The sequence below is a fragment of the Podarcis erhardii genome (assembly GCF_964252035.2).
Source record: "Podarcis erhardii genome assembly, chromosome: Z".
NCBI classification, from domain to species: domain Eukaryota; kingdom Metazoa; phylum Chordata; class Lepidosauria; order Squamata; family Lacertidae; genus Podarcis; species Podarcis erhardii.
In genome coordinates, this window is record NC_138504.1 from 4,553,127 (window position 1) to 4,577,997 (window position 24,871).

Genomic DNA, 24,871 nt, shown 5'->3' on the forward strand with positions numbered 1-24,871 from the left:
AATATGAATGTACTAGGAGCGATTCATACTAAAATGCCAACAAATTTTCACAAGGACTTAACAAAAATTGCAAACTGATGTGGAAATGTGGAGAATTTAGTGTTGGATGGGAAAAATGAGAAACTGAACCCAGAATTGACAGACTTGCCCGTCCTTAGTCACCGATGCTTTCTTTCTTTGAAGCCAGGAAGAGGTTGGGGTGTGCGTGAAGAGGAAAAAAAAAAAAAGTCTGTCTATGATAGGGGGAAAAGGTGGGGGGTGGGCAGAAGAATGAAGTTGCTGGAGGAGGAACTTGTGACAACCCATGGAAGTGAATGGCAAACGAATTCAGGAAATGACTTTGTTGTCGCTGTTGTTGTGGAAGAGGAGTGTGAACAAATGGAAGATGAGTTTCCTCCCCAGGAAGAGGTGGGCAGGCACACACACACACACACACACACACACACCACTTGTTGCTCTCTTGCGCAGAGTAAGTAGTGAGGTGGTTTTCAAGAGGCTCAGAGACGCAAGAATTCAGGAGACAGAGACACATGGACTCTGGTGAGCCTTATCCACCCACAACCCCAAGACCTGCTGGCTTCACCATGAAAGCCTTCACAAGCTTGATGGCAGTGTTCGTTATCGCACAGCTCGTTGGGACAGTGCTTTTTGGCTTATATCTTCACATGAAGGTGGACAAGGTAAGGCTGCTTCCTCGTTTGCTCTGGTGTCACTCTGTAAGGACAGTGAAGGGCCAAACTGAGAAGGAAGGGTTTTCACAAGTGTGAGAACAACTTCAGGGTTTACTGCTGCAGACCACGGTTGTCAAGACTTCCAAGTTGTAGGATCTGCTGTCTTTTTTTAAACCAGCAAATTGAGATCCAGTAGCTGGAGGGGTGGGGAAAAGAACACACGTAGTTGCATCCAACTAAATTCTCTTCAGAGAAGACCCGTTGAATTTGATGGACATTAAGACAATTAGTCATGTTTAATTTCAATGGGTCTGCTCTGAGTAGGACATGTAACAGAGGGAAACAAATAGCAGGCAGATGTGATAGATGTATGTATATATAAAAAAGTTTTTCATTATGTAGAGAAAGTCAATAGAGAGATTTTTTCCCCTCATTCTTTCTCATTATGCTGGAATCCAGCCAAGGACCAAGGTGAGAGTCAAGATAGATAATAGGATATCTTCATGTGTAGCTAATTCGGGGCAATTTGCTGCTGAAAAAATGTTATGATGTCATTACCTCACCTCAGAAAGGATGTTGTAGAGCTGGTAAAATGTTCAGAAAAGGGCAGTGAAAAGAACCAAGGAGGTGGTATGATTTTCCTCTGAGAAAAGGTTACAACATTTGAAGCTTTTTAGTTTCAAAAAAATATGACTAAGAGGAGAAGTGATAGAGATATAAAGAATTAAGCGTGGTGCAGAAAAAGTGAAGAGGCAGAATGTTTCTCTAGCCCTCATGCTAGAATTTAGACAGGGGGCAGGCGGGTGTGTGGGACTCCCTGGTCTTGAATGGGGTAACTGTGCCCCTGAAGGACCAGGTGTGCAGCCTGTGAGTCATTTTGGACTCACAGTTGTCCATGGAGGCACAGGTCAATTCTGTATCCAGGGCAGCTGTCTACCAGTTCGATCTGGTATGCAGGCTGAGACCCTACCTGCCCGGAGGCTGTCTCACCAGAGTGGTGCATGCTCTAGTTATCTCCCACTTGGACTACTGCAATGCGCTCTACGTGGGGCTACCTTTGAAGGTGACCCGGAAACTACAACTAATCCAGAATGCGGCAGCTAGACTGGTGACTGGGAGCAGCCGCCAAGACCATATAACAGCAGTCCTGAAAGACCTACATTGGCTCCCAGTTCGTTTCCGAGCACAATTCAAAGTGTTGGTGCTGACCTTTAAAGCCCTAAACAGCCTCAGCCCAGTATACCAGAAGGAACGTCTCCACCCCCATTGTTCAACCCAGACACTGAGGTCCAGCTCTGATGGCCTTCTGGTGGTTCTCTCACTCCAAGAAGTGAGATTACAGAGAACCAGACAGAGGGCCTTCTTGGTAGTGGCACCTGCCCTGTGGAACACCCGCCCATCAGATGTCAAGGAAATAAACAACTATCCAACTTTTAGAAGACATCTGAAGGCAGCTCTGTTTGGGGAAATTTTTAATGTTTGAAGTTTTATTCTGTTTTTAAGGTTCTGTTGAAAGCTGCCCAGAGTGGCTGGGGAAACCCAGCCAGATGGGCAGGGAGGGAATGAATGAAAGAATGAATGAATAATTATGAATGTTGGGAAGATTCAGGAGAGACAAAGTCCTCCTTCACATAGTCAAAACTATTGAGTTCACTCCCTCAATAATGTAGTGATGTTGCTAGCTTGGGTGTTTTTAAAGATGATCAGACAAATTCATGAGGCTTCAGTGGCTATTAGCCATACTTAGTTAGTTAGTTTATTTAAAGAGTTTTAATCATTGGCATTTCTTCCTTCTTAAAATAATAATTTTTATTTCGTTGCCGCAGAAGCAAACTAACACATAACCATGTAAGCAGTAACAGAAGCACAGACGGCACATTTTTGGTTATAGACATGTTATAGACATGCAGTTACATTTAGCATGAGTCATATGTCATATAAGCCGCTCTGAGCCTGGCCTTGGCTGGGGAGGCCGGGGTATTAATAATAATAATAATAATAATAATAATAATAATAATAATAATATGTAAGACTCTTGCTGTGTGTAACTGAATATGTAAGACATGTCTATGTAGTACTGCTGCAATGAAGAGTGAGTCGCGGGAGGAGTTGCTTATATGACTCTCCCAATTTATATAATCAGAAAATGGGAAGCAATCTGCCTCAGAACTGTCTGATTTGGCTTCACCCCAGATTACATGTCTGGATCTGACCAGATGTTCAGAAAAAGCAACGTTCCATACATTCGTAAGGTTCCCACATAGGAACCTTTGTTGATTTCCAGTGTTTTTCATTAGCATTTGTAAGCTGTGTACATAAATTAACACCATAAGGCAACAGTAAAAATTAATCATAAAACCAAATTCCCCGTTTGTGGAATGTTCTCCCCAGAGAGGCTCGCCTGGCACCATCATTACATATCTTTAGCTGCCAGGTGAAAATATTCCTTTCTACCCAGGCCTATGGCCGTTAAGCAATCTATGGCCTGTTAAATACTTATGTGGAGGGGGCCCCTGTTATTATGGCTTTTTTATTTTTTTATTTTTTTATTTATATATCACAGTGTACCCAGAGGTCTCAGGATGTTTCACAGAACAAAATCAAAATATAAAACCACAAAATATATAATAAAAATAAAAATAATGAAGGTGCCACGTGAACATTTCTGGGGAGAAAATTTCACAGACAGGGAGCCACTGCAGAGAAGGCCCTGTTCTCTTGTTGCCACCCTCCGGACCTCTTGAGGAGGAGGCACATGAAGAAGGGCCTCAAGAAGATGAACTCAGGGTCTGGGTAGGTTCATATGGAAAGAGGCGGTCCTTGAGGTATTGCAGTCCTGAGTCGTTTAAGGCTTTCAAAACCAGCACTTTGAGTTGGGCCTGGAAACTAATTGGTAGCCAGTGCAGTTGGACCAGGATCAGTGTAATATGCTCAAACGTGGCAGCTGAATTCTGCAGTAACTGAAGTTTCCGAATCGTCTTCAGAGGCAGCCCTACATATAACGCATTGCAGTAATCCAGCCTTGAGGTTACCAGAGCATAAACAACAGTAGTTAGGTTATTCCTGTCCAGATAGTGGCGTAGCTGGGTCACCAACCGCAGCTGACGGAAGGCACTCTGAGCCACTGATCATTTTATCCTTATGCTGCGTATTATTATGCTCTGTATTGTGCTTTTATGATTTTGCTACATAAATTATGATGGTGGGATCTTTGGATAAAGAGCAGTATAAAAATAGTATAAATAAATAACGGAAAAATAATATAATCCTGAGCACTTCCTTTAAATGCCTGCTGGTATCACAAAATCTTCACCATGTGCCTGAAGTTCAGGAAGGAGAGTGGCTGTCCAGTCTGAGTTGGAAGTTCCACAAGCTTGGGGGATACAACACTTCATGCACAATGGCTATGTACCATCTCCTGCATTGGAGGGTGTATGTCCCCCCCCCCATGCCAGTTGCTAGGAAGCCTAGAATCACAGAACTGTAAAGTTGGAAGGGACCCCAGAAGTCATCTAGTCCAAACCCTTACAATGCAGGAATCCTGCCCACAGCTTTCCTTTGGTGAATGGACCCATTGTGCCCTAATGCTCACAAGTGTGGGGAGTGCTGTTGAGTGCAGGTCTCACTTTAATTTAGTTGACCAGGATGATAGACTAGGTAGGATTTTGGCCTGATCTAACAGGTTGTGCTCATGTTCTTAGCTTTAGGGGGTGTGTGTGGGGGATTGGATAAATCAATGGGGGAAAGGGAGCATATCAATGGCTCTCACCATCACTCAGATATTGTTGAAATATTAAGCTGTATATAAATGCTTTTAAATAGATAAATATTGGGGCCAGATTTCACACAGTGCTGAACATGACATTTGTATTTAGGGACTAGTGATAATTTCTCTTCTTCACATTTTAATGCAAAACTGCCTCATCTGCACGTCCCAAACACATGAGCGAAATGAAACAAAGCACTCCTTCGATATTGGGCACTTTCCTGAGTTTTGTGGTGCAGTTCCTCAACCAAGCTCTCTGCACAAAAAGCAGTATATTTGTGAAAACAATGCAGAAAACCCTATTGTATTATGGGGAAATTGTTTGCAAAAACATGTACATTAGGCAAAACTGCATTTGAGAATGTGCCTGTTAGCAGAAATTTGCACTAAAATGCTTATGAATTTTCATAAAGTCTTTAAAAAATGCAAACTGATAAGGCAGAGGAGGAAAGGGTTACACCCTCCTCACACTTTGCAGCCCCAAACACAATTCCTCCACCTTGCCTACACGCGTGCGTGCACACACACACAATTCCCATCATGAGGTAAAACCTCCATGATCAGAGGCAGTCTGCCCCTGAATGCCAGTTCCTAGGTGGTCACAACAGATGAAGGGGTTTTGACTTCCTGCTCTTACTTGTGAGCTGTTAAGAGACATCTGGCAGGTCCTTGCTGGAAGAAGGCTAGAATAGATAGGCCCTTGGTCTGATTCAACAGGGCACTTAAAAAACAAACACATACCAAAGCATTTATTTCTTTATTTTTAGGAAAGGGTGTGGTACATCATTTTTCCCTCTCAGAGTGTAGGTGGAGAAGAAATCTTAGTTCGCTTCATGAGTATAGAAGTATTGCCTCTTATTTATCATAGAATTATAGAATTGGAAGGGACCCTGAGGATCATCTGGTCCAACCCCCTGAAACGCAGGAATAGGCAGCTGTTCCAAACAAGGATTGAACCTGCAACCTTGGCATTATCAGCACCACGCTCTAACCAACTGAGCTATACAGCAATGGCATAATAGCGTATCAGTCTATAGTGTGCCATGTGTCTGCGACTGGACTTAACCATCCAGGGATGGAATAAGCCCTTGCCACTTTGCTTATTAGTCTATTGAATAAAAACATTATTTTGCAAAGCTGCAAAGTCTTTCATGTATATTTGTTTGTTCAGTTTCTTTGCCAAAGTGTTTGGCCAGATAAAAGGATGCCCATTTTTGTACTGAACGTCCATTTTCACCTTTCCAGTCTTTTGCAATTATGGCAGGGCACTTCTGAAGACCTTCGGTAAGGACCGGTGAGAAATTAAATTGGTTTGCAGCTAAATGCAAACCTACCTTGTTTGCACTTTCTGAAACACAGTGAAACACAGCTTTCTTTCAACCCACACTTCTCTGAATTTTGCAATGTAGTTCTCCAGCTAAGTAATGTGTACATATGCTCAGGCAAAGTGTGCATTTATTAGTAAATAATTGCATATAAATATGCATTATATTAGGAGAAACTGCTTTGCAAAAACATGTACATTAGACAAAACTGCGTTCAAGAATGTGGCTGTTTGGAGTAATTTGCACCAAAACGCTTCAGAATTTTCATAAAGTCTTTTTAAGAAATGCGAACTGATATGGAAATGTGAAGAACTTAAGATTGGAAAAATGAGAAATTGAAGCTGGCATCCCTATTCTTGTGCTTCTAACCCACCTCTTTCAACTCTCTCGTGTGACTCTGACCGGAGAAAGACCCACCAGGAGTTCCAAGCATCCCAAGGGAACGAGCTCTGTGTTCCAGGACATGAAGTAGTTACTTCTGTGCTCACAGGCAGAATGGCTGACTGGAACATTGGGCATCAGCAGGTGGATCATGACCAGCAGCCGGTTCACATAAATGGGGGCACCACAGTGGCAACTGTGAGAACCCACTGGAGAAAGCCGTGGTCTGCTGTGGTAATTTTACATGCTGATTTTAATCACATTTTGGGTGGTCAAAAGACTGCTTTAAGTTCACGTACTTAAAACAAGTGCTTTACTTACCTCAAAACATGATGTGCCTGTCCTGTTGCACTTGGGGGCCCCTTTTGCTCATTCTGCTGTTTGCAGACCACAATGTCTGCCCCAAAGTCTTACTCTGATGGCGCCATTTAGGGAAAGCTGGAGACAGACTGTGGTGAGGAGAAAAGCTTGCTCTATAGAGATAAAAATATTAAACATTAAAAATATTTCTGTACCTCGGGTTACAGACGCTTCAGGTTACAGATGCTTCAGGTTACAGACTCCGCTAACCCATAAATAGTACCTCGGGTTAAGAACTTTGCTTCAGGATGAGAACAGAAATCGTGCTCCAGCAGCGCAACGGCAGCAGGAGGCCCCATTAGCTAAAGTGGTGCTTCAGGTTAAGAACAGTTTCAGGTTAAGAACGGACCTCCGGAACAAATTAAGTTCTTAGCCCGAGGTACCACTGTACTATGCTTCTATCCCGTGCAAGATGAGGGGAGGGATGGGGGAGCAATTTGATTCAGTTTGCATATAAAGGCCAACCTTTGCAATTTACACTTTCTGAAACAATATGTGAAGAGGATCACAGCCGCCCTTTGAAATCTGAATTTTATGACGCAGTTCTCCAGCCCAGGTATGTCTATTGAAGTGCACATTTAAAATGCATATATTAGAAAAGAAAAGAAAACATTCAAGTATGCATTATATGTGGGGATATTGCTGTTCAAAAAATGTGTACATTAAGCAAAGTTGCATACAAAAACTGTGCCTGTTTGGGGAAATTCACACTAAAATTTTGATGGATTATCACAAGGACCTTTAAAAATAAATAAATTTGCAAACTGATTTAGAGACGTGTAGAAGTAAATGTAGGATTGGAAACACAGGAAACTGAAATCCCTAACTCAGGGAGGTTTATAAACATTGCTTATACATAATGGTGGTACAAAACAAAATGAGATGGTACAATAGGGGGACTTTTCTCTGAAATAAACCAGCCACTTTCAATAGCCTGAATAAAGACTAGGGATGGATATGTCACTTTCAGTTCTCCTGCTTTCACATTTTCCATTCTTAAAATCATATTTCTGCAGCAATTTGCAATTTGTTTTTGTTTTTTTAATCCTCATGAAAGTTCACCAGCATTTTAGGGTGAATTTATCTGAAAACACATTTTTGTATGCAATTTTGACTAATGTACACATTTTAGCAAGCAATTTTTCCCTATATAATGAAATGTCAGTATGTTATTTTCACTAACATCTGTATTTTTCCTGCACACTTATATTTTAAGCATTGGTTTGTCAGAGAATTGTGTCATAAATTTCAGAGAAGTACGAATTTCAAAGGCTGGTTGTGTGTCAGAAAGTGTGGATTGGGCAGGTTCACCATTAAATATGTACTGAACTGAATTTCTTCCGCCATCCCTAGTGAAGAGGTATATGTTTAGCCAGTGGCATACCATGGGTTGGCAGCATCCGGGGCAAGGCAATGATTGCTCCCTCTAACCTCCTTATGGCATTCCGTGGTAGGCAACAGGTGGACCTTGCTGTACACCTTGCCATTCCTCATGGAGGTTCCATGCCAGTTGCCACATTCACCCTCTTTGCTTGGCAAGATCTCAGGTGGGGGGAGTGGTGGTGGTGTTCCTGTCACGGAGGGTGACAGAGAACAGGCTGAGACGCCAAGCGAAGCCCTTCCTGCCTGTCTGTCTCTCCTTGGTCACACAGTGCGAGGATGGGCACTGGCAGGTCCTGGTTGAGTGGGTGACTGTCCTCTCCATTGCTCCCACCATGGGGTTTGCACCTTGCCTAAAGACACATACCAGGAGAGAGGCCCCAGGGAAGGGCCAGCGTGGGCCAGGGCTGGGCTCTGGCCAGCAGGAGTTCTGCCCAGGAGCAAGTGTCCCTTTGCTGGCCGCATGGGGAAGAAGCCACTGCACAGCCCCGAAGGCCCAGCCCGGGCAAAGCTCATGTTCCCATGGCTCCAGAAGGTGGCAGCCATGTGGTCTTGGTGACAGAGCCTGTCATGGGAGCACCTGGTTAAGCCCCCCTCAGTATTCTATGACCTTCCTTGCCCCCCATGCTACTCCACTGTGTTTAGCTCCCAAGTCATTTAGGACTTGATAAACGAATCAGCCTCTCTACCCCTTTCATTTTTTTTTTTTAAATATTTTTATTAATTTTACAGAATAAGAAAAAGAACAAAAAATAAAAAAGAAAAGCCTCTCTACCCCTTTCAAAAGACATTCTGTTCTCTTACTAAATTTGCTCAGGAACAACTAATGAGGGATCACCTGGTATAAAATCTAACAAATCATTCCTCAAAACCTACATATTAAAAAAAGGCTGCAGACTGTGGATGAGGCAGGACTTCTATTTGCAGAAGCCATACTAATTCTTCTGCAATAAGACTTGTTCTTCAACATGCTTAACAATTTTATCTTTAATAATATGGTTGGCATCTGTCTGTCTCAGGAGACAATTGAGGAGCGCGTCTTTGCAGTGAAGTCAAACTAATTTTTAAATAATACTTCCCAACCATTTAATAGGGCTTAAGCTACTTAACCAGCCAGCAATGTTTCTCTTTTTCTTTTAAAAACGGCGTTCTGCTGGCTACCTTCCAGGTGCAGCCCTCTAATATTGATACCAATTTATTTATTGATTGATTTAATGCATTTATATCCTACCTTTCCCCCTGAAGGAGCTCCAGGTGGGATGCATGGTCCCCCCCCCCCATTTAATCTCCATAACGACCCTCCCAGATAGGCTAAGCTAAGTGACTGGCCCAAGGTCACCCAATGAGCTTCATGGCTAAGTTGGGATTTGAACCCTTGTATCCCAGGTTCTAGTCCAGCCCTGTAGGTACGGTTCCCATACCACATGATTAGAAAATCAGCAGTTTATATTTGGGTTAAGAACTCTTGAATAGATACCATCTGGGCTCTGTGACTTTTTTTATTTTTAATCTGTCTCTGAGCCGTTAAATTCCATCCTTTGTCATCTTTGTCTACCTCAGTTCTTTAGACACCCTTCCTAAATATCTATCTATCTATCTATCTATCTATCTATCTATCTATCTATCTATCTATCAGTTGAGGTGGGCGGTGTGAAAATCTTCCATAGTGAAGAAAAACTCGAAGAATTCATTCAGTTTCTCTGCAACCTCCTTATCTTCCTTTAGCATGCCTTTCACTCCTTTGTCATGTAACAGTCCAACTGCCTCCCTGAATGATTTCCTGTTTTTCACATATTTAAATAAATGTTTAGTGGTGGTCATTAAAAAAAGAAAAAGAAAAGAATGCTCCTCAAATTCTTTTGTTAGTTTGTTTGCCTCCTACACATCTGGGCAAGTCTAAAATCCACAGTGCAGGCAGTTATCCTCTTGAGGCCCACCAAAATGCGTGACCAAGCTTTTGAGTTCTCCAAAATTCTTTATCAGGCTGGCTGTTGAGCAAAGCAGGATTTTTGCTTATTTTTATTTTTATTTTTGGCAGGTGGGGTGGGGGGTGGGAGGTGGGAGGAAGAAACTGTCATGGTGTTATAGCCATAAAGCCCTCAATAGCTTAGGGTACCTAAAGGACCATTTTTTACAACAATCCAATTCTGTCTTCATTCCTTGCTTTGACTGGTGGTGAGTTCTGGAGAACTTGAAAGCATCCTCATTATTTTGTTGGCCCTTAGCAAGGAACTGCCCTACTATGGATTTCCCCCCATTCTTCTTATGTGCTAAATATGACTACTTTGGTTTCTTTTAATTTTTGCAAGGCTCCAGTTTTCTGATGGAAGCTTTCTCCTTGCCTTCAAGCACATTGTCACCCTTTTGGATTTGATGGGATATTTCCTAATCTGTGATTTACACAGGGGCGGCAGATCCTGATGTAGATCATTATTCCCCGCTTGTTGCTGATGTAGATCTTCACTTGCCCCTTCTTCCCTGACAGGGAGAGGGGGCACCGTTTTGTGGTTAGCCTCAGGTGCCAAAATGTCTTGGGCCGGCTGTGCCCCTGCCATACAGAAACATAGGTGCCCTGATAGCTCACACTCACCCTTAATCCAACCCTCATAAGGGTTTTGACTGTTTAAGAAAGAGAGAGAAACCCATTTCTTTTTCAGGATTTCAGTATAAACTCAAATGATTGCAGATTCATCATGAACAAGCTATGGCCATAATCCAACGGACTCTTCCCTTTCCAGATAAATTTTGAAATATCTTTTTGCCATTGTTTACAGCAGGCTGCATTACTTATCACAGGAATTGTCTGAAACAAGAACAACATTTTTGGCAATACATTCATCTTAATCGCCGCAATTCTTCCTAGTAATGATAAATTACTCCCGCAGTTTGGACAAACTCATGCTGGTAGCTTTGAGAACACTGTCCAACCATCTCGTTCTCTGTTGTCCTCTTCTCCTTGTCCTGCTGCTCTTAGAACCTAAAAAAAAAAAAAAAAAAGGAGTCTCAAAGAGTTGTATGGTTCTGTTTGCAAAAGGGCTTTCAGACAGTCCTGCACAGGTCTTTGAACATTTGGTTGTCAAAGGTTCAAAGAGCAGACCTGGGACAGAAGGTTTCAATAGGAAATGATTTCCCATCTGGAGCAAGGCAAGGAAATGCACCTACTCTCATGTACAGCCTCATGCGTAGGGTATGGGGGTGTGATTTGCCCTAAATGGCCTCACTGGTCAAATGGGCAAGCTCCGTGGGCCCACCCCTGAGCTAAATGGATCAGCATTCCTATGTCCTTGGAACGCGTTCCTTCCCTGAGTCACCGAGGCTAACAGATTAATAACCAAGATAAATTTGTATACATTTGCAGCGAAAGGACACATTTTATTTTTAAATGCTGTTGGGATCCAACTCCCACCAGCTCCTACTAGCATGGTAATTGATGAGGGATGATAGGCATTGTACCCCAGTGAGGGTCAGAGGTTCCCCATCCATGTTTTAGAGTCTGAAAATTGATGATGCCTGTGTGTGTTGCACCTGGTGCCATCTTCAGCTGCAATCCTATACCTACCAACGTAAAAAGTGCCTTCTGGATCAGGCCAATGGATCATCTAACCCACCACCTTCTTCTCACAGTGACCAACCAGATGCCTGCAGGAAGCTTACAAGCAGGATATAAGCTCAAAAGTGCTCCCCCCTCCTGTGGTTTCCAGAAACTGGTATTCAAAAGCAATACTGCTTCCATCTGTGGAGGCAGAACATAGCCTAGCCATGGTGGCCATTGATGGCTTTCGCCTCCATTGATCTGTCTAATCCTTTTTCAAATACATAGATAGATAATTTATTACGGTCGGAGACCAGCTTATAAAACACACTTGGGTACAATCCCAGAAGGTACAATCCCAGAAGGAAAGCAAACGTTTAAAACAATGTACAACAATAAATTTAAAATTTATAAATGAGATAAGCGTATAGACACTTAAAACTTTAAGATAAACTACTGCAGAGAGCTGAGTCACCCATGGAACCGAGTTTGAGGATTTTCTTAATGTTCTAGTTTGGGTCGGGGGATGGTCTGTGCCTACAGATCCGTACACAGAATCTGGCGACCATCTGGGTCGTCTTATAATCTTTGCCTAACAGGAAAAGGTCAAATTTTTGCTTTCCTGGGAGGTCAGCGAGCCTCACCAGCAGGGGATCAATGGTCTTACTACGTGCCTCTTCATAAAAGGGACATCTAAAGAACAAGTGCTCTGGGCTTCCTATCTCCCCCAATGAACAGGCGCAAAGGCTCTGAGCATATGGGACTTTTTAAAAGGCTCCTTCCAGGACCAGTGAGGGCAGAGCCAAGCTTCTGGTGAGCGTAAAAGCCCTTCTTGCATTTTTGGATACGAGAAAGAAGAGATATGCTGCCAGTGCGGCTATGTATATCTTGATTTCTCCAATTTTATAGTCAGGGCACCTTGAGCAGTCCTGTTGTCTCTCGCTGTCTATGATTCTTTGCCTGATCGTAGCTTTTGCCTGGCCCAACCCCAGACTTAGAAGGGCTTGAGGGGCAAAAACCAGTTTCTAAAGGGTGTTCAGGACTGCTGTCTGCCAGCCTGACTGGAACTGGTCACAGAGGATCAGTGGGGCTGTCCCTCGGGGGAGCAGATTCAATGTCAGCCATTTTTAGATTGATGTTAGGCAGATATAAGCCTCCACTCTCATCATCCCCGTTTCTAGTCTAACCCATGCATTTGAAACACATGTGGGGACTTGTAGGAGAGCTCTAAAGAGTTTGGATTGAACTCTTTCAAGGAGGGAGAAAGCAGAGGAAGGCAGGCCCAGAAAGGATCAATAAAGGAGCTGTGCCAACATTTTGGCCTTGTATAATTTTAGGGCCATGGGGACAAAAAAAATCCCTTGTGCTCTGAAAAATTTAAGAGTACAGTTTGCAGTTTTTTCCGCTGAGCTCCCGATGGAGTTTATGTGAAGTTTGTTGGTTCCTGAGGCCTGTACCACCATTCCTAGATACTTATAATTTATGACTTGTTCTAATTTATGGCCTTGGAGTTCCCAGCTTCTAAGCTTTGGTTTCCCCCCGAAAGTGAGTATCTTGGTCTTTTGATAGTTGATTTTGAGACATTCAGTTTCATAGTACGCTGCGAGCTTTCTTAGTGCTCTTTTGAGTCCAATGGGGGTTCTAGATAAAATTACCGCATCATCAGCATATAACAGGACCGAGCTATGCCGATTTGCGAGCTTCAGAGGGTGGAGTTCTAAGTCATTGAGTACAGATACTAAACTATTTAAATAGAAATTGAATACTAGAGGGGCCAAAAGGCACCCTTGTCTGACTCCCTTGAAGGTTTTAATGGGGTCTGTTAGGTGTCCTAGGCGGCTACTCTTAAGAGCTGTGTTTGCGTGCAGTGCCTGAATTAAGAGCAGAAGCCTTCTATCTGTATTGGTACCCTGTAGTCTGTCCCAGAGTCTGGTTCTGGTGACTGTATCGAAGGCTGCTTTTAGATCAACGAAGGCAGCGTATAGTGAGGCTTGCGCTCCTGATTTGTATTTGTCAATGAGATGTTGTAACGTTAGACAGTGATCTGTTGTGGACCTTCCAGGTCTGAAGCCCACTTGTTTTATTGCCAGGATATTATCATTCTCTAGCCATTCTGTAAACTTATTAAGGAGGTGCTTTGAGTAAAGTTAGGGGCACGGGTGGCACTGTGGGTTAAACCACAGAGCCTAGGGCTTGCCAATCAGAAGGTCAGCAGTTCGAATCCCCGCAACAGGGTGAGCTCCCATTGTTCAGTCCCAGCTCCTGCCAACCTAGCAGCTTGAAAGCATAAGAATCCAGTCTATTGCTGGTTTTTTTTTGCTAGTTGGGGGAATGTTGTTGTTTAGTCGTTTAGTCGTGTCCGACTCTTCATGACCCCTGGACCACAGCACACCAGGCACTCCTGTCTTCCACTGCCTTCCGCAGTTTGGTCAAACTCCTGCTGGTAGCTTCGAGAACACTATCCAACCATCTCGTCCTCTGTCGTCCCCTTCTCCTTGCCCTCCATCTTTCCCAACATCAGGGTCTTTTCCAGGGAGTCTTCTCTTCTCATGAGGTGGCCAAAGTATTGGAGCTTCAGGATCTGTCCTTCCAGTGAGCACTCAGGGCTGATTTCCTTAAGAATGGATGCGTTCGATCTTCTTGCAGTCCATGGGACTCTCAAGAGTCTCCTCCAGCACCATAATTCAAAAGCATCAATTCTTCGGCGATCAGCCTTCTTTATGGTCCAGCTCTCACTTCCATACATCACTACCGGAGTTGGGGGAAAATAAACGTTAATAATTAGTAAACTGCAGTTTCCCCAGGATATGAGTAGGGCCATTGCTAAGTGATCTAGGGGGGACAGCTCCTTACAGGTGCTTTTTCAAATACATCAACGTTGTTGGCCATTACTGCCTCCTGTGGAACCAGGGGCCCATTGTGTAACTGGTGAGTAGACCAGCCTTCAAGCCATCCAAATCAGTGGTCATCCTGGCCTCCTGGGAGAGCAAATATGTGCTACATGAAGAAAGACTTCCTTTTGTCTGTCCAGAATCTTCCAAAACTAAACTTTATTGGATGTCCACAAGGTCTAGTGTTGTGAAAGGAAGAGAAAAGCTTTTCTCTATCCACTTTCTCCATGCTGTGCTTAATTTTTTATAAACTTCCATCATGTTCCCCCTTAGTTGCCTTTCCTCCAAACATAAAAAGCCACAAAACAACCTTTCCTGATTGGGTACTTATTCTGTATGCTTGTTCTATTATTATTATTATTATTAATGAGTTTTTCTCAGTTTTCTATTTACAGATCATATTTTAACCCTTCTACTATAATCCACATAGACTTCCCCACCCAACTTTCTTTCCATGGCAGTTCAGATACATCTTATTTAGCTACATATCCATTAATTTATCCACCCTATTTTATCCCTTTCCCTATCACTGTTGTTAAAGTTAAATTTAACGTCACATCATTGTAGATATTCCCCAAAGTTCCGCACTCACCCATCACCTTTTTTTCATTTTGAGTTCTTAATTTAGTAGTCATGCTTGCTAATTCTGCGTATTCTGTCAGTTTCTACAATCATTGTTCTTTTCCTGGAATCTCTTTGTTTCCGATTTCTAGCGTACACTATTCTTGCTGCTGATGTTGCATACAAGAATAAGTTGTAGACCTTTTTTTCCTTTTCCTTTTTTGGTATTTCATCTCTGGGAGTAGTCCCCATTGGACTCAGTGGGGATCCCTTCTGAATAGGTATAATAAGATGGCACTGTTAGAAGAGATACTCTCTCTTGTGTAAGAGTGAGGAAAGGATGCCTCTTCCAAGACGCTGTCTGCCGTCTGATTTTTCTATAAGAAATTATATGTAAACAACACATTAACATTTAGAAAACCGTATGACTCAGTTGGCTGGGAATGCCTCTTTAGTCAATTTGCAGAGCAATCCTATACAGATTTACTTGGTGGGAGTACGCTGAATTAATTTGGGTGCAATTCTATTACTGGAACTGTTTTACAGGTTGAATTACTTCAAAAGCATTGTATTGTCTTTAAGGGTGCCAACTCATCAGGGCCGAGCCCTTTTGGGGCCCCCAATATTTTTGGGAGCGGCCTGAAACCCCCAATGTCCCCTAAAACCAGGGAGCAGAGGAGGTATTCTCCTCCTGCTGGTGTTGCTTCTGTTGCAGAGGGGAAGATGGTCGAAGCAGCCCCCCATGAGTGAGAGTGGCAGGAGGAGGAGGAGCTGCTGGTCAGCTCTGCCCCTGGCTCCTCCCAATGTCCTGACATTGTGCATGATGTTGGCTCCCCCAATCAACCCTTGCAAGCTGGAGCCTCTGATTATCTTCATATATGGAATTGTTTTGATTATTATATTTAGGGAACTGTTTTTAAGCTTGTTTTATTACTGCAGCTATTTTAATTGTTTTATTATTTTGTTTTTTATTATTGTAACCTGCCTTGGGATCTTGTGATAAAGGGTGGGTAAGAAATACCAATTAAAATAGAACAAAATGTGTAGGATTGCACACTATGAAATGGGTTTTCAATCAACTCATCTAACTAATGAGTCCTTAGTTCTGCTATCTGGTGGCAAGCTGACTTCTCATGATCATTCCATCTTCCAGGTCGGAGATGAGATCAGCCTGCGGGAAGATTTTGTGTTCCTCAGAAGACTACAGAAGTGTCGGAAGCCACAAGACGGTGATGCAACCCTCCTGGACTGCGCAAAGATATTGAGCAGCTTGCAGGACCTACTACAGGATCAAAAGAGCAAGGTAGAAGAGACATGGGGGAGGGTGATTATTGGAACTGGTAGAGCAGAAGGCAGGAATGCCAACAGGAAGTGGAACCAGAGCCAGTCTCTTCCTGTCTGAGTTCTGCAAGGAGAATGTTGTGTACCCTCCAACACATTGAAGGCAAAAACTTGTGCGCCATCTTCCCATTTTTTCTCATGAAAGGATAGTGGCCATTTTGGGCACCATGATCTCATGTGATTTCATGCAGAAATTTCTCATTGAAGAAAGCCACTAAAATTGTGTGTTTTGGGGTGTTATGTTAAGGTTACCAAAAATCCCCATTTCCCGGGGACAGTCCCCAGATTTACAAATCAGTCCCCTGACAAAATCCATCTGTTTAGTAGGAAGTTGAAAAATGTCCCCAGATTCATTGGAAAAAAATCTGGTAGCCTTATGCTATGTGAGATCACAGCCCTGAAAAAGCATTTTTTGGGAGGAAATTGCAGTTCGAAATGGCCACTGTCCTCTTGAAATATAAAATGGGATGCCCTGGTTTTTCCAGGACACTTGCATGGTAGGAACACTGAGACTGTGGAGGAAGAAACTGGTGAGCAGGGCTGGTTTTTATGCAAGAAGACAGGCAGGAGGGGGGAAGAATGAGGTTGGTGGGGCAGTGCCTTGTTCACCCTAGTGAATCAGCCTCCACAGGGTTAAAGCCTGTCCAGGACTGGTCTAGTTGATTTTGATAGGCAACAAGCTCTGCAAAATGAGACTGACCCTCCCTCCTTATTTGTGAAAGCTAGTGACTTCTCATTTTTTAAAAAAGATAAGAGAACCCCTGGACGCTTAAATCCAGTCAAAGGTGACTATGGGGTGCGGCACTCATCTCCGGTTTCAGGCCAAGGGAGCTGGCGTTTGTCCGCAGACAGCTTTCCAGGTCATGTGGCCAGCAGGACTAAACCGCTTCTGGCACAATGGGACACCATGACAGAAGCCAGAGTGCACGGAAACACCATTTGCCTTCCTGTCGCTGCAGTACCTATTTATCTACTTGCACTGGCATGCTTTCAAACTGCTAGGTAGGCAGGCGCTGGGACAGAGCAACGGGAGCTCACCCCGTCCCAGGGATTCAAACCGCCGACCTTCTGATTGGCAAGCCCAAGAGGCTCAGTCCTTTAGACCACAGTGCCACCTGTGTCCCTTTACCTCCCCCCCTTTTTAGTTGCAATCCATGAAGGCAGGTGCTGTAATAAATGTGTCAGGTGTTGCAAGCCTGTTTCTTTCTCCTGCAAGACTAACCTGGCTACCCATTCAGCAATTTTAGCATCTTTGGGTTGCTCTTCTTCACCAGGGCTAGGGAACCTTTTCCAGCCCAAGGGCCTCATTCCCTTTTGGATAGCCTTTTGAGGGCCACATGCCAGTGATGGGCAAGCCTAAGGGCAAAAGTAAGCTGAGCAATGAATGCAGATTTTGCTTTTGAGCAGTAGTGCTATATACACTCACACAGAGATATTCTCTGTCCAGGCAAGCAAGAGGCATTATCAGAGTTGAAGGACACAGACCAGCTAGGCAAAAACACTCAGATTGTGAAGCAGGACCAGTGGAATATGTGGCCTAGGGAGGATTCTGAGGGCCAGGCAGAAAAGCCTGGAGGGCCACATGTGGCTCCTGAGACCAAGGTTCTCCATTCTTGCTCTCTGCTATACGACCAAAAGGTTGAGCAAGGCTGAATGCGGCGATGCAAAGCTTTGGGTCTGGTAGGCTCAGTCCTTTAGCCTTATCCACACCCATTGCCTGCTCTCCAGCTCTGCCCTTCCCCTTCATAAGGTTCCTCACTGACTGCATATATGCCATACATTTAAAGAACAATACCCGAGCAAATGATAATCAGCTAATGGTTCCTGAGTAGTCTGATGCACAGAAATGCGGGGGTCTGTTCCTATGCACATCTGCCTGGGATCAGGCCCCTGCTAAATTCAGTGGGACTTCCTTACACACATACATAGATGGTCAGAAACATTTTCCCACCATGGAGGTGATGGAGTGATGGGGAAAGCACAATCAATGGCAAGCATCACATGTTCATTGATGCCAGGAAAGGCCAAAGCTCATCTTGGAGGGCATCTGCCTTGCCTGCAGAACGCCCCACTTCAAATCCCCAACATCTCCAGGTAGGGCTGGGAGCAGCCCCTGGAAAACTGCTGCCAATCAATGTAGATAACACTGAGCAAGATGGATAGGCAGTTTGACTAAGTAAAAGGTGTTTCCTATGTCCTGAGTTGCTTCAGATGTCTTTTTGCACAAGCTTTCACTGACCAACAATATTGTACCCTGTTATTTATGATCCTGTTTTATTGAGGTGGGGTGGAGGGTGCACGGCTTAGATTTCAAAATATTAAGCTGTTGAGACATGTTTTTAAATTAATAATGCAGAAAAGCGCCATTTGCAGAATGCATACCAGTCAGGCAGCTGCAAATGCGCAGGATCTCTGTCAGAGAGAGAAAGTTGACAATTCTAAAATTAGCTCCTTATATGTTTTAATGAGCAAGGAAACCTGCAGTGTCTCAGCTTCTTCTTAGAATATGCCCACTGCGTTTTCGCACCCTCATTTTTACTTCAGCTTGTTGAGTCATTCCTGTACTTGTTCCCAGCATTTTAACCATGCAAAGTCAAGAAAAGCAAAATCTTTTGTCTTTCTTTTTGAAAATCTGCTTTGTAAGCAGTAGCTCTGCCACACACAAGGGTTTATTTTTTGCAGCCAGTGAGAAATAGGCAAAGCAGAATCTTCTGGGCAGCTGAGGGCAATGGAGGTGGCCAAACTGAATGTCACCTGAAGGAGGGGTTAACAAAGACAAGGAAGGAAAAAAGAAACTTTCCTAGTTCCAGGAGAGAACAACAAAGGCCGTGTAAGAATTTAAGGAGATAAGATAAGAGCTTTGGGATGCTGCATAGAAATGAAGGGCCTGAGGTGAGATGATGGACAACCACAGAGGAGAAGTTGAAAGCTGCGGCAAAGTGAAAGATGATGCCCAATGTGTGAATCAAACTTTTCAGCAAGGGGGCAGAGAGGAAGCGGTTGTATTTCAGAAGGGAGGGGATACATGAAAGTATCTAGAACAGCCTTCACTCAAATGTTTCCAAATGTTTTCAACTACAGCTTCCATCAGCTCCAGCCAGAACAGCCATGGCTGGTTAGTGAAGGCTGGTCTAGATACACAATAGCTCATTTTTGCATCTCTGCTGATGAAAAAACAATTACCTATTTGGAATGTATTCAGGGTGAGAGAGCGAGGAATGTAACAATGGGCTTGCCACAGAGATGCAGTGCTGGCTGGCTGCTCCTGGGTTTTGACAACTGGAGAAGCATGTATTGTATCACACAGATGCTGCCATTCTTTTAATATTATCTCCTGCCTCTTTAAATTTCTCTAGATTCAACAAGAAAGCCTCCTAGCCAAGAGAACAGGTATGTAAGGAACTCTTGAAATGAAAACTCAAATAGAGAGTAATCAGGCCAAAGAGCAAAAAAAAGGGGGGGAGTGGGGGCCCTGGCAGAATCTGAAGCACCAGGGCTGGGGTGGAGATGACACTTTAAAAACTCCAGCACCAAAAAAGAGGTGATGTAATTTGGGGGCAAATCATACTCCCCCCCCCAGCAGCAAGTTGAAGAAGGAGGGTTGGGTATAAGTTGCTCAGGTTTGGGTGGGCTATGCACTTAGTCACATCTGCAGACCCTACATTTAAACCACACGGCGTCCCCCAAAGAATCCTGGGAGATATATTTTGTTAAGACTGCAGGGTTGTAGCTTTGTCAGGAGTATGTGGCAGTACCCAAGATTCTTCAGGCAGAGCTGTAGCTACAGTGAAATAAAATCTAGTTTTGCCCCTGCTTTGGGGGAAGCTATGACTGTTACAATGGTATAAATGCACTTTAAAGGCAGGGTATGTGAATGTGATCTGTTCTGCACATTCTGGGTGGAGACTGAGTCATCGTACCTAAGCTGGTCTTCTGAAAACTTGGCCACTTTTTCTTGTTTGTGCAATCCTTGCTGGGCTGTAGCTCAGAGGTAGAGCTGCTGTGTCACACCCAGAAACTCCCATGTTCAATCCCCAGCATCTCCAGGTAGGGTGGGGAACTTCCCCTCTCCAAAAAAACCCCAGAGAGCCAACTGCTATCCAGTGTTGACAGTACTAAGCCAGAGGAACTAATTGTCTGGTTCAGGAAAAGAGAGCTTCCTATGCTTACCAAAATGGGCTACTTCTCTGGCACCAATGTTGCACACACTCCACTCCTCTGCAGGAGACTGGTGGTGTTCATAGAATCGCAGAGTGTTGGAAGGGACCCTGAGGATCTTCTTGTGCAACCCCCTGCAATGCAGGAAAATGCAGCTGTCCCCTTTGGGGATCAAACCTGCAACCTTGGCGTTATCAGCACCATGCCCTAACCAACTGAGTGTTGTAGCATTTGTTTATTGAGCTAATGTGAGGGACTCAATTTAATACTGGAAACATCAGAAACTTACAGAAAGCAGACTGATCGGTTTGCCCACCCCTAGGTTGTACCTTCAATCCCATAATTCAAGGAGGGGGTCATAGCTCAGCATTAGAGCTTTGCATGCAGAATGTTCAAGGGCATCTCCCAGTAGGGCTGGAGGGGAACCAGTCTGAAATCTTGGGAGAGCAACTGCCTGTCAGATAATGCTCAGCTGGATAGACCAGTGGCCTGACTCAGTATAGGGCAGGGCTCAGCAACCTTTTTCAGCCGTGGGCCAGTCCACCATCCCTCAGACCATGTGGTGGGCCGGACTATATTTTTTTTGGGGGGGGGGGATGAACGAAATCCTATGCCCCACAAGTAACCCAGAGATGCATTTTAAATAAAAGCACACATTCTGCTCATGTAAAAACATGCTGATTCCCAGACCATCCGCTGCTGGATTGAGAAGGCGATTGAGCCGCATCCGGCCCCCGGGCCTTAGGTTGCCTACCCCTGGTATAGGACATCTTCCTGCATGCATGATGGCCCTGAAATGAGATGAACATGGGCAAAGTCATATGGAGGCTGTTTCTCTTCTAGGTGACAAAAGGCAAGCTGCGAGCATCCACCTGGCTGGCTGGAAGGGCAGCAAGAGAGGTGAGGAGTGAGGGTTTGTGATAGTCTATCACTCATACCCACGTGGAGGAGAGTGTGTGGTTTTTGAGGGACGGAAAGAGCAAAGTGAGCAACACTTTCCTCTCCTTTTCTTTCTGTTCATGTGAGAAATTGAATATGCATTCAGCATTGAATACAGAGGAAAATACTTCACGAGGAATTTGGGTCAGCTTCTACCCACTGAACTCTTGAAATTAGCCCCATTTAGTAATTCAGTGAGAATTCGTGGGCATCCAATGAAGCTGGATGTTGGGAGATACAGAACAGAAAATATAAAAGTCCTCCTTCACACAGTGCACAGTTAAACTATGGAACTTATTCCTGCAGGAGGCAGTGACCAATTCTTGGAGGAGAGGGTTATCAACGGCTACTAGCCAGGATGGCTCTTCTCTGCCTCTGTGGTCAGAGGCAGTGATGCTTCTGAATCCCAGTTCCTGGAAACCACAGAATGGGAGAGTGCTCTTGTGCTTGGGGTCATTGGGTTTCCCATTTCCCAGAGGCGTTTGGGTGGCCATGGTGGGGGAAAGATTCTGGACTAGATGGGCCATGGGCTTAATCCAAGCAGGCTCTTCCTATGTCCTTATGACAAGATTTGCCCATCCCTAGAGACAACATATCTCTGTCTGGGAATAGTGGACATTATTGTGATACTGAGTGGGATGTCTTCACTTTAGCAGCCCATATGCTAAAACTGAAACAATACAGAGAAGATTAGCATGAGGCTGAGAGAGAAGTGAGCTATAGAGCTGAAATGGTAAGCACGAACTTCCCCAGCAGTGCTGATAGAAATGCTCCTCGAATAAATATAGCCTATCTTTTCTTCCCCACAGTTTTGCAGTGGAAAAGGCCACCCTATTCTCCAATGGATAATGACACATTTTCATACCAAGATGGGAAAATCAAAGTTGGCAAAAGAGGACGGTACTATATTTATTCCCAGGTTGCCTTTTGCACCAAGCCAGAGACGCATGCATCATTCAGCCTCTATGTATATCTGAACCTTCCATCAGAGGCAGATCAGCTGCTGTTGAAAGGAGTGGGGACTCACGGCACATCAGACGATCTGTGCAGCCTTCAGTCAATTCATGTAGGGAGAGTTGTTGAGCTCCAGGAAGGTCATGTCATCTTTGTCAATGTGACGGACTTATCTAGAGTGAATTATGACCATGGATATACATACTTCGGCATGTCTGAACTATCCTAGGAGATGCTGAGAAGATGGAGCTTTGTTGAACAAAGCTGGTCCCCCAAATCCTATTTATAATAACCCACTTCATATTTTGTTTTATTTTTCCTTCCACCCTGTATATTTTATTTTATTTATTAATGAGAGTTGGAGCATGGTTCCTCAGAACCAAAATGTAATACTGGAAAGCCAGGCTTCAACAGATGCAGCACAGGTGTCAGAAGTTGCACTGGGCTTGTTGATACGCTCCATCCTAAGCACTTGTGTGCTGGCACAACAAGTCTTGGGATTGCTTTTCACATTGCTTCCACTTCCAGAGCTACTAGCCAAATAGCTAGAAAAATCAAAACGCAACTCATACTTTTCAGACATGACACACATATCATGGGGGAAAGCCCATAGCTGAGTGGTGCATGCTTTGCATGCAAAAGGTCCTAAATTCCATTCCTGGCATCTCAGAATGGGGCGAGGGGAAACCTCTACTTGAAAGCCTGGAGAGCCACGGCAAGTCGGAATAGGCAATACTGATCAAGCTGTAGCTTTTGAGCTCTTATTTTAGAAGCTACCACTGCAAAGGCAGCAATTTTCCAACTCACCTTTAGCGTCACAGTCTTGACGTACATATGATGCAGAGTTGTGTAACATTATTTTCCAAGACAGAAAAGAGCATGTTATGTGCAAGAGATCTGACTGAATAAGAGAGAACTTCACAAGCAGAAGGAGCTGCAGATGACAATGTTCATGCAGCCTTCCTGAACTTTATGGATGCCCCCGAGTCCAGCTATCCCACGATATGCATCTCACTATCCCAAGTCGCAACTGGCATGCAGAAAGCGCAGTATATGCTGGCTTGTGGGTCTTGTGCGGAGAGCTCAGGCAGATCTTCCACAGCAATCCCACATCCCAAATGTATGAGTGTACTTAATGATCAGTCTTTTTATAATGACCTTCCCATAATTTTTGTGAACATTGTTTGAAACCTTGCTTAATTTAGTGCAGTTCCTTCTTTGCAAGTTAAGTTGGAAAGAGAAAACAGTCTCTAAAAGAACTAAAAGTGTTTTGAAAAAGGTTCACTTCCCGCAAGATAATTCAGATGCTTCTTTTGCCCCCATTGTCACCTCTGGTCAAAGAGGTTTGGCAAGTTTTCAAAAGCATAAAACCCTACAAAACCTATTTAGCCTAGGTCATATGTGCAATGAGTTTACGGACCATGAGTGCCAATCCCTCTTTCAAATTGCCTTCAATTCTTGAGGTGATAAAGTTTAAAACTGACGCATCTTTGCTGTGCCTTATTGGCTTATTGGTTTTTGATTGAAGTGGATATTTTAAGAGGTTTACAGGTGAGGTCCAGGAACTGCTGCTGCTGGGAATCCAGACTCTCTGGCAAGGCAGGAGTGGCAATGGAGACACATTCCTGTGCTCCTCCTTCCCTTTAGCACCTTCCCCTATTGTTAAACAGTTTTACTTGCATCCCCCCCCCCCCCCGGGGCAGGTGTGTGTGTGTGTGTGTGTGTGTGTGTGTGTGTGTGTGTGTGTGTGTGTGTTAGACCAGCTCCTGAATCACTCTCCTGCTTTGGGGGTGGGGGAGGCCAGCACAGCTTCACTGCTGGACTGGGTCCTTCATTAGGCTTCTGATACCAGTTGTTTCAGGGTGTCTGCAGAAGGAGCAGGAGGTCCAGTATAGCAGGAGTGGAGACCCACAGGCCATGAGGTCAGATGTGGCCCTCCAGGCCTCTCTGCCGGCCCTTGGGGGGCTTCACACAGGCCATACCTCCTCCCCAGGCCCCACTGCTCACTGACGCTGCTTCACTCTCCCCTTGAGTTTTCATTTGCTGGCTGGGGTATCTTGCCTTGAACTGTAATAACACCTCCTCCTTGGCTGGGTGGAGAGATGTACATGCAGAAGAACGTTGCTGGGCTGTATCCAAAGCAGAGAGAGTTACCCAATGCTGGGATGTGGCGCCTAGAGGGTTGCCCAATAGGGAATGTAGTCTCCAGGCTAAAATCAGGTTCCCCACCCTTTCCGTATTGGATCTCCTCTGATTTTGGAACTTTTTATCTCTCAGCACACCCACAAGACATATGTAAAGTGGTTTAATGAGCAGTCGCTTCTTCCCAGGGAACTCTGGGAGCTGTCATTCTCTGAGGGTGACACACAAGGTCTCCTAACAATTCTCAGCATCCTCAAGAAACTAGTCCCTAGGATTCTTTGGGGGAAATCCCAAGAGTTAACGTGATATGAAAATGCTTTAAATATAGAGTGCAGACAAATCCTGTGTCTTTACAAAGAGAGACCTGATGATGCATCCTATAGCTTCCAGGACGCCATACGATCCCACTCTAAACAAGTCAGACTTAATTTTGCTATCTTATGTAATCTGCCTTAAAGGCAGTGATGATA

At 44.2% G+C, this 24,871-nt stretch overlaps 2 protein-coding genes across 2 annotated transcripts in view; one reads left to right on the forward strand and one right to left on the reverse strand.

Annotated features, from left to right (window-relative positions):
* Window positions 1-24,871, reverse strand: part of ARHGEF6 (Rac/Cdc42 guanine nucleotide exchange factor 6) — a 370,252-nt gene that overhangs the window by 260,627 nt on the left and 84,754 nt on the right. The window lies entirely within an intron of this gene.
* On the forward strand, window positions 453-23,939 carry CD40LG (CD40 ligand). Its single transcript, XM_081848321.1, has 5 exons — window positions 453-680; window positions 16,021-16,170; window positions 19,565-19,598; window positions 21,210-21,266; window positions 22,115-23,939. The coding sequence occupies exons 1-5, from the start codon at window positions 531-533 to the stop codon at window positions 22,486-22,488; spliced, it is 765 nt and encodes a 254-aa protein (XP_081704447.1). The 5' UTR covers window positions 453-530; the 3' UTR covers window positions 22,489-23,939.

What these genes read in the sequence shown, in the direction of transcription:
- CD40LG (XM_081848321.1), top strand. Translation starts at nt 531, where the DNA reads ATGGACTCTGGTGAGCCTTATCCACCCACAACCCCAAGACCTGCTGGC. An exon ending in TACAGGATCAAAAGAGCAAG is followed by an intron (nt 16,171 to 19,564) that starts GTAGAAGAGACA and finishes AAATTTCTCTAG; the next exon opens with ATTCAACAAGAAAGCCTCCT. An exon ending in CCTCCTAGCCAAGAGAACAG is followed by an intron (nt 19,599 to 21,209) that starts GTATGTAAGGAA and finishes TTTCTCTTCTAG; the next exon opens with GTGACAAAAGGCAAGCTGCG.